Source organism: Physeter macrocephalus, chromosome 7, assembly GCF_002837175.3.
Source record: "Physeter macrocephalus isolate SW-GA chromosome 7, ASM283717v5, whole genome shotgun sequence".
Lineage (NCBI taxonomy): Eukaryota > Metazoa > Chordata > Mammalia > Artiodactyla > Physeteridae > Physeter > Physeter macrocephalus.
Window position 1 is genome coordinate 101,664,499 of NC_041220.1, and position 15,086 is coordinate 101,679,584.

Consider the following 15,086-nt stretch of genomic DNA (forward strand, 5'->3'; position numbering starts at 1 on the left):
TTTTATTTTATTTTATTTTATTTTTTTGCTGACCAACGTTTTTGTATGTACACGTGTGGCCTGGTGGGTTAGCAGTTAACAGGCCCCCAAGGCACAGACTCTTACAAAGCTACTACTGAAGAAATCACTTGGGAAACACCTGAAATTTATAAACATCAGAGAAATTTGGCCCCCAAGTTATGTTCCATCTCTGATATATATTCATTTGCTTTTCTCCTTGTTAATCAGAGGCATGAATAAACTAGTTGAAATTTAAATATTTTTGCAGGAAGAAATAATGCTGTATCATAAGGTAGCTAGATGAATCAAGAATGTGAAGAAAGGGCACTCCAAAAGAATTTAGGACACAGCTACTTATGGGTGGAAGGGATGTGAAGTATCACAAAAAGGAAGTTTGTAACCTAGAGGTGACCATAACGGTTAATTTCCTATAAATTTTTGTTTATCCTAAACTTAAGGAAGGAAGGAGAAAACAATCTTGTAACTATTTATGTTCTGCTTCTGGATGGAAGGGATGGCCTGGAAGATGGAATATGGAAGCCAAAACACTAGGATTTCTGGAAGACATCCACGATTTCTGTGGGACAGACTATTTGAATTTGTTTTTATATTATATTATATATTTTATATTAATTGAGCAGATACTACGTGGCAGGTGTGCTGTCTGGGACCAGATATCCAGTGGTGACAAGATCCCTGCCCTCATAAGGCACAGTCTTGTGTTTGTCCTGGAAACTGCAGAATGTTTTCTCAGTTTTATGATAATTACAACCCCCCAGCATCACAATTTGCAGCTATCTTCGGCTAAAAACTGACTGTTTTCAAACACAGTGTCAGATAATTGCCCTCATGTGTCACTTTTCATGTAGATTTATGGGCACATCACTTATGCAGATGAAACAAACAGGAAGGGACCAAAACCAGCAGCAGAGATGCTCTTGAATTAATATGCAGAACATGGTTTCGTTGTGATAACTGTACTCTTATGTACCAAAGTCTAGTCAGTTCAGCTGCATAAATATTATCAAAGCATACTTTCTCCATACCATACATAAAGATCAATTCCAAATAGATTAAAGGTGAATGTGAAAGATTAAACTATGAAGATTACAGGAGACAATATAGTAGTATATCTACTTGATTCAGTGGAAGGATTTCTTCAAACAAAAAGCATTGATCAGAAAAGAAAAGACTAATATAGTCTATCTCTTTAAAATTAAGAATTACTATTCTTCAAAAAGCAGCAAACTAAAAAGACAACTACAGAAGATTTCTGCAACACACATCGACAAAGGTCTCATGTTCAGGATATATACCAAACTTCTACAAATTATGGAAAAGATAAAAGGACAAACAATCCAATTCAAAAATTGGCAAAAGTCTTGAACAGACACTTTGAAAAAGAGGAATTCAAAATGGCCAATTCATGGATAAGAAATATAAATTAAAACACGCCATCAGATTGGCAAAATGTTAATGTTTGACAATATCAGGTGATATGGTTGATATGGGTGACATGGACCCATGGGAACACTGGTCAAACTGAAAGTCAGCACAAACACTCTGGAAAAGTGTCTGCAACCAGCATATAAGTATTTGGAGAAGCACATCCCCTAAGACTCGACAATTCCACTTCCAGGTATATTTCTGGAAAACTTAGGCACATGTACCCTAAAAAGACACATACAAAAACGTCTATAGAAGTGCTGTCTGATTTTATTGTCTGTGTCCCCTTCACTCCCAAACTGGAAGCTCTGGGAGGAAAGAGATGATGTTTATCTCCTTCATCAGTGTAGCCCAAGAGTCTAGCACAATGCATGACAGAGTGGGCACTTAAGAAATGATGAATTGTACTTGAAAACTGAGTAACATTTTTATAACAATTTTGAGAAATAAAATTCATTCTTTTAAAATGTAAAAAAAAATGTTAAAAAAAAGTGTTGTCTATAACAACTGAGAAATGAATCAACTCAAATGTCCATCAACAGTAAAATAGACAAATTTTGTTATATTCATATAATGAAGTGTTATAAAGCAAAGAGAATTAACTACAGCTGTGTGCCGAAAAGGAGAAGAATCTCCAGTGGTATTGAAGAAAAGAAACAGGTGTGTGTTCACTAAAGCATACACACAATATACTTTCAGCTTATGGAAAAGTCAGATACAGGCAGTATTAGACTAAGTGTTAGAAATTACACATAGATGGCAAAGCTATTAACTAAAAGCAAGGAAACACTGATCATAAAAGTCCAGAAAATGGTTACTTCTGGGACGGAGGAGATGTAATTGGGGTTAGGAACATGGGGGATGCTCAGATACTAGTAATGTTCTAGTTCTTAACTTGGGGAGTTGCACATGGTTATTCATTTGTAATTATTATTTTTTAAATTATTTAAAAAATTGTATCTATGTTTAATACATTTTCCCCTATGCATGATATAACCCAATAAAACAATTTTTGAAAAAAGCCTACTTTCTCAAAACAAGTTTCAAGGGTGTATTTGTAAACCTCTGGAACTCTCGAAGGGATTTCATCTCTTTCCAGACTTTTATGATGGTCTTAAGCAATGTTCGATCTTTTTCTTGTTCAGCATCACGCAGTTTTCTTGTTTGCCTACAAGATATAATACAGGGATATATATTTAAAAGTTATTTAGGTGTGTTTGCAAATTAGGAAAAGAAACTAATAATGCTATAGTGATTGTATAGTTAATTTCACAGCTACGATATTTCTTGAGTACTAGAAAACCAAAAATATGAATGCAAATTTGAAGTCAGTAGGGTGCTGGTCTGTTTTTATAGGTTATTTGATTTTGTTTTCTCTAGTAGAATCTGACTTCAATTAAACTAAATTACCATTTAAAATTCTCATTAATACTGTGCAATCTTAAACAGCCACTTTTGAAGTTATGAAAATAAGGGGCCCAGTAAACGTAGTTCTCATGGACTAAACTATGATAAACAGGAAAGTATGTTGCTGTCCCGTTAACAAGTATATTAAAGTCTGCCTGTGTTAACACTAATCACCAGTCCTACATTTAGGAGACGAAGTAATGCTACTACATCCCTTGGTGAGTTTTCAGTGCTGACTAGATTAACGATATTTTTGGCTTGCTTTGAAGAGGCTTCATTTGAAAATGCTTTCATTGTGATTGATATTATTTAAAGTGTTTGGGAATTATTTAATGCCTTACTTTAAGCCCCCTCTACAAATAATAGCCAAGTCCAGAACCCAAATGTACTCTATTATGCCATTAGTTAGTTAATTAATTAGATTTTTTTTTTTTCTTGGGCAAGTATAAGATGTCATTCCAGGGGATTCAGAAGTGGTTCCTAGGAGACAGTAGATGTCTCTGTTCTCAGGGAGTTTATAGCTTAGCTCAGGAGACAGACACATAGATAAATGACTGACAGAGTGCCCTAGGAAACCATAGCCACAGTGTTTCATGAATCATCACCTCCTGAACTCCAGAGGAAGGCCTGTGTCTGGAAGTTGGTTGTACTTGTGATGACTTAGTCTGGAGATGGTGCAGAGAGACACAGAGGTCTAGGTTTCTGATCATTCAATTGGCGTCATGGAAAAGGAAGCTGGTAGAAGCTGATGGCCAGTTAGTGGTTGGGTAGCCAAGATTTGGGACTCTCAGAAGACCTTAGAAAAGCTAGGAGGCAATGAACTAGAATAAGAAACACTTTTCTTGAGGAGCAGTAAAGCATTCTGGTTAAGGGCACAGATGTGGGAACCAAGACACCCAGATTTAAATCCTGGTTCTAGCCGGCCTTGAGCAAACTATTTTACTTCTCCATGCCTTATCTGTAAAGTAGAGATGAAAACAGAATTTATTTCACAGGGTTGTTGGAAGGAGTAAACGAGTTAATTAATACTAGAACCATGTCTGACATCTGGTAAGTGGTCCACAAATATTATCTGTCATTACCTAGTGGTCTGTTCTTCTCTTATGCCTTTAGCAGCTATCTCCCCTGCCTCCTTAAAAAAAACCTGCAATATAAAATTATTTTACTGAGTTATATGACACCTTAAGCCTTTCTGATATATTTTCTACTTCCTTTTTTAGTCCCTGACAAGATAGTTTCCCCAGAAATGCTAAAAAGAACGTTTAGCAAGTAAAATTTGACCTATGAGCTAGAGAAGCAAAGAATCACGAAAGAATATTTAATTACAGATTGTTGCCAGACTATGGAGGAAGAAGAAAAGGCAACTGTGACTAGGGAGCCGGGTAACACTTTTCTGAAGCCTGATGTAGATGGGGTCTGGAGTGTGGAAAGGAGTCCAGCCCAGAGGTGAAACTTTGGGAGCCACACTGGCATCTAGATGATATTTAAAACCACAGGACTGGATTCATCTCAGGAGAAAATGCAGATTAACAAAAGATTAAAAAGAAAAAAACCCTGGGAGGAACTCTGAACATTTAGAAGCTGGGCAAAAAAGGAAGATTAGGCAAAGGATAGTGAGAAGGACAGGTGGCCGAAGAGGGGTGAGGGCATCTGAGAGAGGGTGGTGTGTGGACGTAAAGGGAAGAGAATGTCTCAACAGACACCCTGTGGGGACAGTGCCCAATGCCAAGTACCGGGGGGCTGAGAGGTCCCCTTTCACTTAGCAGCACGGAGGTTCCCCAGGACTGTGGCAAGATCAGCCTCAGGGCAAAGGTGGGCACAGGAAAGAGGCTAGACTGGACAGTGAAGGGGAAGGGAGGGAGTAGAGACAGCAGTACTTACCAAATTTACATTTAAAATACTTATTAGTAAATACTTGCCAGAAGTTTGGCTGTGAAGGGAAATATAGGGATAAAGTGGTAGCTGGATAGGGAACTGAGATCCTAGACTTTTTATTTGTTCAAGATTGAGCATATGTGAGGGTCAAGATCCAGGAGAGGGTTAAATAAAGTGTTCCCCTGTATTGCACGAACACCCATGTTTCCTTGCTTAATACAGCCTGGTTCCAGTGCAGAGGACAAGCAATGTGGTCATGATGCCACTTAGGAAAATAAGATGGAAAATGCGTCACTGGCTGAGGTTAGCTGCCCCAACCTGGGGCCTATCAGATACCCAGGGGTGGGCTCCAAGGCGGCTGGCTCATCAGCAGCTCCCAGGGGGGCTTCAGGGAACAGTCCGCTTGATGAGATATCCAGGAACAGACCATCTGCTTAGAATTTGCTTTACCACCATGTGAAAAGTCAGTAAAGGAGTAAAATCCACTCTTTCACTGCCTCAGAAATGCTGAATCTCAGTGGTTTCCATCGCCAGGGGTGGCAGGATGTCTGCAATGGGTCTGCGATCCATGGGTCCACCTGGCATGGTCTGTAGGACTCACACACAATTCTGCTACCGTTTCTCAAATACTGATTAATAAATGCAAGTCCATATCAAACCTTCATTGTATCCGGAGTAGCTTTTTGTCACTTTTTCTTAGTCAGTGCATACTAAAACAAAAATTTTTTTCACAAGGAGGAGGCAATATGCTTTTCTTTTAACATAAATAAGAATTTTCATTTTTAAACATACTCTTCATACTTTTACAACTATAGTATACAAACATCACTAATTTTCACTTTGGTAGGAGAATTTCCAACTCAAGGGTAGATTGTAAAGAGAAAAGTATACATTTAAATTCCTTGAATAGATAACTAATAAGGGCCTACTGTATAGCACAGGGAACTCTACTCAATACTCTGTAATGATCTATATGGGAAAACAATCTGAAAAAGAGTGGATGTATGTATATGTGTAACTGATTCACTTTGCTGTACAGCAGAAAATAACATGACACTGTAAATCAACTATACTCCAATAAAAATTTAAAAAGATAAACCCCTTGATTTATTAATTCCTGCTCTAAGAATTTATTCCGTGGAAATACTTATACAGGTACACAAATATATACATATAGGAGTGTTAGAGTACAATTTAAAGTAATAAAAAATAGGAGTAATACCAACACCTATTAATGGGGAATGTAAAATCTGTATATTGTCAGCTCTTAAACAATGATATAAATCTAGATGTACTATGATAGGAAAAGGTCTCAGATGCATTTTACATAAAAAAGCAAGTTGCAAGGTGGTAAAAGCAATGTGATTCTTTAAAACTGTAAAATATATACACATAAACACATCTGTGTATATATATATGTATACACACATGTATATATATGTGGAAGAACTAGCAAAAAACTGTTAAACATGATTTTCCCTGAGAAATAGGAACTCTAGAATAAATGTTCACATTCTACATTGTATGTTTCCTTATTGTTTGGCAATGATCAGGGTTTTAAGTTTTGAATTTTAATTATGAAAAATTTCAATATTTAGAAGAGCACATATAATAAATAATATGACACTTACTAACATTTTTTTCACACTTACTCAGACGTTTTGTTTGTTTGTTTGTTTGTTTGTTTTGCAATGTTAGAGTCCCATTTGAAGACCTCTCCATTCCATCCCCTTCTCTCCCTCCCTGGAGGAAGAAACTGGCATGTGTGTCTTTCCTGTCTGTATGTAACACAACATGTGTGTACCTGGAACACATGAGTATTGTTTCACGTGCTCTTTAGGGCTTGTGACCTGTATCACACAGCGAGTCTCCTCTTACAACTGGATTTTTTCATGCAACACTATTTTATCCATGATATACACAGATCTAATTTGGTCCTTCTAACTGTGGGAGGGACGTTCATTATAAGATTGAAGCAGATGGGGGCATTCTGGTGTGGGGTTATCTCTAGCTTCTTACTCTTGTAAGTGATGCTGTGGAATGCTTGTACACATGTCCGGTGCACACGCACACACAGCTCCTCGGAGTACATGTGTCTGAAGCAGAATTGCTGGGTCCTAGTCTGCTGGCATTTTCAACTCCTTGCTCATCTCTGGACAAGCTGCTCTCTGAAGTGGTGGCTGTAGCAATATTTGTTTACACTAGCAGAGTGTGCAAGTTACCCTATTCCCCCTGTGCCCCCTCCCAACTTCATTCATTTTTTGGACTTCAAATTTGGTGTTAATACGCTCGACATATCTCGTTATTTCATTTGGCTTAATGTATTCAGTGCATTCAGAAAAACTCTGAAAAAAAAAAAACTCTCAATAAGTACAGGGAAAAAAAAGCAGTAGTTATAATGATAGATTTTACTCACCGAATTTCAGATTTATACTCATTGATGGTTTTGGGGGTTGTTTCAAGAGACTTAGGAGTTTTTGCTGGATTAAGGCCCATCTGAACAGCATTTCTTAGAGCTTGGAGCTAGAAAAGATATGGATACAAGATCTGAGTAGAAGCTCTACTCCTTACTACTAGTGATGTGCTTGGACCCACCCACTTCTCCAGGGCAAAATGTCAGCAACCTGTGAAGGGGTGTGCAAGCATCCAGCCGTCTCCATGCTTTCACTGAAGTGAATTTTGACAGAGAGCTATTGCTTCTATTTAAAAAAAAAAAAAAAAAAAAAAAGGAATAATAAAGAACTGTGTGTGTCCATCCTTGTTCTGTGGCCCAGGTCCAGCTGCTTATGACAGATGCTACTTTTACTTTACTGTCTCAGAAACAAGTTTTCTTTCAAGGTGTGGGGGGGTGTCTCTCTGGGCCTTGGACATACAATGACATTCTTGTGATATAAAGAGAGCATAAAATTATAGACTTATAGGAGGAGATATTGTGGAGTTATCTCTTATTTGGGCAGTAAGGTTTTAAAGTCAGGGCAAAAATTGTCTATAGTCAAAACTACCCATGGAAATTCCACGGGACAGTGTCACATTAGAAGTAAATCCAAAATGGATAGACATTTTTCCTTATGCATCAGTTGAAACAACTGACTTTTGTTTAGGTACCATGTTAGGGTAAATTACATATAACAATGAGAATGTCTCTAAGGACACAGAGATTCTCAGGCCATGAATGGTCTCATCATATGAGATCATGTAAGCAAGACACAGCTACCCACTGCCGGTGGGTGAGAGCCCTTGCTTTGTTTGCAGGAATCATTCTTTCAACCAAGTGTGTGCCCCTGAATTTGCACACGTTAAATGTACATAGTCGTATCCTTTCTTTTGCCTCTAGGTAGGTCAACACATCACATCCTAGACAGAGGGAACATGAAGGAAGCACACGAGCATTTGCTGCTAGAAGCTATTTTTGTTGTTTGGGCTCCTCAGGAGAACCAACCCCCTCAACAATTGGCATGGAAGAGATCACGGGTACCTTGTCGGTAAGAAATTGTGCCTTGTGTCTCTGGCGTCTTGCAAGGTACTGGTCATATAACTGGGCCAGTTTGGCTGCCAAAACATGCTCTCGGCTAAAACAGGGATGATGTGTGAAGATTAACCCCGAAATATCAATGTCCAGTTGGAAATTTCCAGGAGGGTCTCCAGATCCAATCAGATGCTGACTTCTGTGGATGTATTTTACTGCCTGCCAAAGAGAGCAGAGTGTAGGGGGAGCACAGTTAAAGCACTTCCTAGATACTGGTCTGATGTGCAATGGGAAAAGTCAGATGCAAAATATTTCCTACCCTAATCAAGCCAGGAGAACCTTGCTCCATTCCCTGTTCCCTGGGGTTTTAGGGGCCTGCCCTTTTCTGAACACTTGAAAAGTAAAATGAAGGACAAGGAGTGAGAAAAGAAATAATTTCAATCTTGCTCTCCTAGGTCTTTTAGGGTTTATCACTACTGAGTCATAGCCCTAATCTTTGCCATGTGACTATCCCATTTCCTGGAAATCTTGGGTTTTGCAGCTGGTGATCTTGAAATTCTTTTAATGAGAGAAGCATAGATTCTAATCCAAACTGATCATTATTTGGATCATAGATATAGTCTCCACGTGGAGAAGTTTTTAGTTTGTAGACAACAGCCAGAGACTAACATACTGAACTGAGCCTCAGGCTGGCACCTAGTTTTCCTGGGAAGAAGAAAGTCAGTCTGCAAAATAACAGAGGAAGAGATAGTTGGGGCAGCCGAGTGTGTAGAAAACAGGAGTGGAAATTTCCACTGGGACTTTCCTGGATCACTTGGTGTACAGTGTGTCAGATAAATCTCTGGTTTTCTTCCTTAAACTCATGAAGATATTCTATGTTGATCACTGCTGCTCGTCAGTGAATCTAGTTTTGGAGGTTGCAGAGCTCCAAGGTGGGGAGGACACCTTTTTGATTTTGTGTCTTCATGTTCTCTCCTTGTCATTGACATTGACTACAGTCAGGATGTGGGGTTTGACACACTTCACTCGATCCTCCCCTTTGCAGAGAGGAGCTTTTGGAAGCTATTTATGTTATCTAGAAAAGATGATGTGGCCCAAATGTACTATTTATAAGTTATGAGGTAAATTGGAAGCTGCAAATATTCTAGTCAGAAGTGAAGTGTCTGTCTGATGTTAATTGCGGGTAACGTGTTCAGGAATCTCTTCATTTAATTCGTCTTCATGGTATTATGTAAAGATGCTGAACTGGAGCCAGAAGCCTTGGATTCCAGCTGGGGCTCCACCTCTAACTTGCTCTGGAACCTTGGGCAAGTCACTACACATCTCCGTGCCTCTATCTCTTTATCGTACAAATGGGAGGCTGAGGAAAAAGATCCAGTTGGCATTTTGTAGGTCACTAGGCATCATATAAAGCACTTCACACATATCACCTGGTTCACTCTGTTAGGGAACTGTTGGCCATTAGACAAGAGCCCATGCTTGGGCCCTGGAAGGGGTCCCCCTTCCTGCAACAATTCCATAGAGATTTTTGGTTGCCTACAATGTAGTGAGGCCTGTCTGCGAGCAGCAATAGATTGAAAGGGGGAAAATAGGGTGTGATCTTTATAACTTGGGGCAGGAAGGGTGAAGTGTGAGATGTGCAGAGGGAGGGATGGAAACTGGAAGAGGGGCTCCAGAGTTAGAATCCTAGATCACAAGATCCTAACATTCTCCCCATCAGACTAAGTATGGAAAACAGAGGTCGCACTGTGTGTATGTACATGTATACATGTCCAAAAATATATTCACATTTGTTATATAGTGTGATCTGCTTTTCAGTTACTATTAGTCATTGAAATAGTACCAATATTTGCACTTACAGTAAAGCATATACACATGAGTCTTCATTTACCAGTAAATTTGTTGTTGGGTTGTCTTGTTGCCTGCTTTGTACCAGTATTCACGAGTAAGGATATATATTTCCTTTTAGCCATTCAATTTCATACTTATTTTCCCCCAAATTAGTAGACAATTAATGTATATTTAGAACTTATGATTTCCTACAGGACGCCTGTACAGTGTACCCTATGTTTTCATAAAAGAACAAGTTTTTTCTATAAAATAACATTAAGTCTGTCTTTGATGAGAAGACCTATAGATTTTTTATTTTTTAAAAATGTTCTTGTAAAACTGGGATGTGTTTACAAATATGTTATGCTTGAATAAGAATGCATTGACTATACCTCAGTACCTTCCAAAATATGCTGAATTGAACTTCCATTTGGATTTACAGGGAGGAAAGCCCATCCCTACAGGGGTCATATTCCAATATTTTGTACCTTATGAAAGTCCTAATTTTGACATTAATATCCTTACACTTCACACCGCAACAATGGAGGCCCATCTCTTTTCTTTCATTCAAGCAAAAGTATCCAATTATAACCTGCATTCGTGTTAGAGGCTTTTAATCTGCATGTGGTGACTCTGTGTGTTACTGTCTCACTGACCACCTGGATGAATTAAAAAATTCCCACCTCACAAAGACGTGTACCACTACACATCAATCCACAGACTTAACGGAAAATTCCTCTCTAATTGTTTGGCTCCTGCTGGTCCTTGCTTTGCTGTTCCTCTTACCATGGGTTGCAGAGTTCTGAAGTCGCTCAGGGTGTGGCCCTCAGGTTCCATCTTGTACTCTTAGTATGAGTAAGTAATGTCGGTAGTATGGTCCTAATGTTACCTAGGTCAGCTGTACTTTGTGTCTCCTCCCCCAAATCTTCATTAGCCCATGTTTAAATGATTGCTGCTGGTCTCGGCCTTCAGCTCGGCTCAACCAAGTGAAAAAGCTTCCAGGACTCCTGGTGGGCATTGGGTGAGACTGCTCAAAAGACCCCCAACTCTCTTCCTATTAGGGAGAAAGACCCCTAGTTCCTTGTCTTTCTTTCTGTTGTATCTGTTTTCTTTTCTGAAAACTATCATGAAAACAGTACAAAAAATTTCTCCTAAAAATAGATAATATTTATAGGGTATATTATTTTAATTTTGAAATTGATTTGATTCTTCAGTCTTCAGTGGAAAACTGAAAACGCAGACTGTCAGAGGTGATGCACATGGATTACCTGCTGATGTTCTCAGTGTGTTCAGAGTTGCTTGCCGACGGCGACAAAATTTTTAAGGTTGGACAGAAAAAGAACAATCATTGGTGGAATTAAAATAAAAGTTTCTATATTTGTCCTGGGAAAATAATAGCAACAGAACCTGAATCCAGCGCAGAGCCTGCAGTAGATTCTATAGCTGTTGTTCTGGTCTTCTCTGGGAAGCTTTCTCATTCTCCATCTTCTGGGTGTATCTCTAGGACATGAGCTTGGTGGGGGAGCATATGTCCCACTTAAAACTGACTAGTTTGTCCTTGGTGTTGATAATGTGAACCTTGGGGAAAGATATTATCCCTTTCCTCTGGAGTTTCTAAGCTCAGGTTATTAAGGGTCCTAACACATGGAGAATTCTGGCCTGCCTACAACAGGAGAGAATGAGACCAGTCAACATTCAAGGAGAACCAGAAGAAAGAGAGGCAGAGAGAGAGACCTGCTGGCACCGAGTCCCCGGTCCCAGAGTCCTAGTTCCTAAAGCCCCTCCTTCATTTTATCTCCAGATCCTTCCCAGTTTTGTAAGCCACCAAGTTCTCTCTTTGCTTAAGCTAGTTTGCAATGGGTTGTCACTTGCAACCCAAAGAGTGCTGACTACTGCAGTGCTCATTACACAGTAGGGGACCAATGCTTCTGTGAAAAATGGCTGAGAATAGTTGAAGGGGAAAGTGAGAGTTTTATCAAGTCGTGATTAACAAGGAGGTTGGAATTATGCTAAATTCCTCAGATTAGTGTGCAGTTTTGAAAAAAGAGGAGGCAGCTACACATATGTCCCTGGGAATACCAGGTTGACTTCTAATCACTGTGCCTTTAACACTTGATGACATTTCTGTCTCCCCCCACTAGGCACAAAGTCTCTCTAAGGCCAAATTTGAACGTTGCTACCTCTGAGTTTACTGAGTTTAGCACAACTAAGAATACAGTAGACTCAGTTGAGGATGGAAAGAATTAAAAAGAAAAGAAAGGCAGGAGGAAAGGTAGGATGGAAGGCAGGAGGAAGGAAGGAAGGAAGGAAGGAAAGAAGGAAGGAAGGAGGAAGGAAGGAAGGAAAGAAGGAAGGAAGGAAGGAGGGAAGGATGGAGGCTGTTAGAACTGCTTTCAGCAACCCTAAACTTACTTTGCTATTATGCTTAGGCAAACTGCATAATATCATTTATGCTTTACCTGCAATGTCTCATTTGGAATTCTTATTTTTTAGTTTTGGGTTAGTTACTTCTTATGAGGTATTAAATTACAATCTTTCTCATTTGAGGTTTAACTTTGTTCTTTGCACAATATCTAATACCTTTTTGCATTTCTCTATCTTTGATGGTCTCTAAAAAATAATCTCAATTTAGGAGCAGCAGAATATTTTGCTTTTAAAAACTACTTCTTTTCCCTCTGTAATTAAAGAAAATGTTCAAAAAAGGAGGACTGAATACCAACTCCCTTCTAAATAATCCTCCTAATTTATCTAATGGGAGGACATACACTCCCTCATTTGAATTGGCAGTCTAATAAAAGAACAACCAGGCTTGACTCCCATCCGGGATGGGTTTGGTCAATCCTGCTGGGTTAGCATCAGACCTGAGAGCTCTGAAGTGTAAATTCATCAAGCTCCATAAACGGCTCAAGGAATTGCCAATTCCTGATCTAGCACACTGACTTGGTTTTCCATCATTTGGTTGCCAGGATGAAGCCAGGTGCTAAGAGGGCTATTGTTTTATAGGAGAGACAGCCGAGTTAAGGAGAGGAGTAGAAAATAAGAAATTTCTTCTAGATCCATTCAGCTCAACTAAGTCATTTAAATGATATTCAATTCACACTTTTACTGAGGCATTCCTACATGCCAGGCTTCCTGCCAAGTGTGAAGGTTAGAAGAGGAATAAAACAGTATTTGCCTTTGGTTACTCTCAGGGTCATGGAGGAAGGAGAGAGAAGATAGATTAACGATCTATGGATAAAACAATCACTGCCTGTTTATCTATTTCTCTGCTCCTGCATCGTGTCAAAACTCCCAGATATAAGGTATGTTTGGACATTAGACTGAAAATATAGGCCGTATGCATTTAACACTGCTTCTTAAAGGCAAGCCTATTACATGGAACAGAGGGGAGAAAAAATGGGTTTTGGCATCAGACCTGAATAAATGTAAGAAAAGGTAAAAGTTAGTAAATCAATAGAACTGTAAAAAATTAACTCTGAAAGAAATGCAATGTTTTTTGAATTACTAGAAAGTTCCATAAACACATTAAAAAAAAGAAAAAAAAGACTGAGGTATACAAATCAACAGTGAAATTAATAGGCAACCTGTTATGGAGAAACAAAAAGGTAGGAATAACAAAGAGGTAGGAAACAAAGAGGTAGGAGAAACAAAGAGGTTATTCCTACCTCTTTATAACCTCTAATATAACCTTTGCTTCTTTCTTAGGCACACTGGTACAATCTCTATGCTTTGCTATGTTTGAAGTCTAACTTTCTATGAAATGACCTTGGAAGACTTCAGCCCCTTTAGATTTCTCCCTTCTCTAACTTTTGCTCTGTGATGCAGGATGACCAGCCCCTTGTAGTGGAACTATTATCTTCCTCTACTTTCCTATTTCTGCCCACAAGATAGGAAGCTCTCCCCTCTCAAAAGTATTGGGAGGAAACTCTCTGTGCTCTCCCCACTCTCCCGCTGGCTCCTTCCCAAAAGAGAAGGAAGACTGTTTGATTAGAGAGTCAACTGGAGCCCAAGATCCATTGGTCCAAGTTCTTTGCTGGGCAGAGTAACTGGTGGCCTCTAGCTGTCCCTTCTCAGCTCTCTCCCGAGAGCCTGCTCACTGGCCCCGTGGGTTCTCCATGGCAGTCCACGCGGTGAACTCATTGGGGCCCTTCTCTAGATGGGGGGACAGAACTCTTGGGAGATGGAGCTGGAAGCCCGATTGGTCTTGTGTCCAAGCAGCATTCTGCTGTCCAGCTTTATCCTTAGTTGCAACTGAAATCTGCATCCCTCTCTGATTCCTGTGTATTTCCCAATTAGCTCAGAACTTCTAAAGGAGACAGATAAGATTAATCTTAATTGGCTCCCTCAAGATCCTACTCTCCATAGTAATTACTCTTCTATTTTCTAATTTTAACCCATAATTTTTTGCTTCATTATATCAGTGTTTCTTGCTGAAATGGTTGGATGGATGAAGAGATAAGGTGATGGATTATTACGCATGCATAAGATGATATTGTCTGGATCACTAATTATATCATGTATCTTTGTCATATAAGCAAATAGATGATAAATCCCTCATGGACTAGGACTTTGATTTATGCTTGTTTTGTAAACCTACTCCCAGGGTCACATTTCTACACAAAGTAGTCACTCATTACTATTTGTCTATAATAGCAATATTTTATAAAAATTCATTAAAGAAAAGTGCAAACAGATACATCACCTAAATACTCACAAAAATCGTATGAGGTAGAGATGATGACGATTTTTCAATTAAGGAAACAGCTCCAGAGAGGTCAAGGGAGCTTCCAGAAGCACAACCCAGTAGGACACCTGACTGCTCAGATTCTCTGACTTGGGCCTGTGTCTTTCCTGTTCAACACGCCTCTCTATAGCTATATAGATTGATCTTATATCCCCTTATTCTCTTTCACACTAGCAGTGTTGAAATAATTACATGAGTTTCTGAAGGAGGTGATCCTTGCTGGACATTTCAGGAAAGCAAGAGCAATATAATTAAATTTGAAAGCAGGCAACTGTCTATTCAACACCAGCCAGCCCTCACTGAGCTCTGTTTGAAGCA

The 15,086-nt window shown here is 39.2% G+C and overlaps 1 protein-coding gene across 2 annotated transcripts in view; it reads right to left on the reverse strand.

Moving 5' to 3' along the window:
- CC2D2A (coiled-coil and C2 domain containing 2A) overlaps positions 1-15,086 on the reverse strand; it is a 141,125-nt gene that overhangs the window by 75,212 nt on the left and 50,827 nt on the right. For both annotated transcript variants that reach the window (XM_055086129.1, XM_024119191.3), the window contains 3 exons: positions 8,204-8,413; positions 7,145-7,251; positions 2,474-2,614 (listed from right to left, as the gene is read on the reverse strand). In XM_055086129.1, coding sequence (XP_054942104.1) covers positions 2,474-2,614; positions 7,145-7,251; positions 8,204-8,413 — 458 coding nt within the window. The remainder of the gene's footprint in view (positions 1-2,473; positions 2,615-7,144; positions 7,252-8,203; positions 8,414-15,086) is intronic.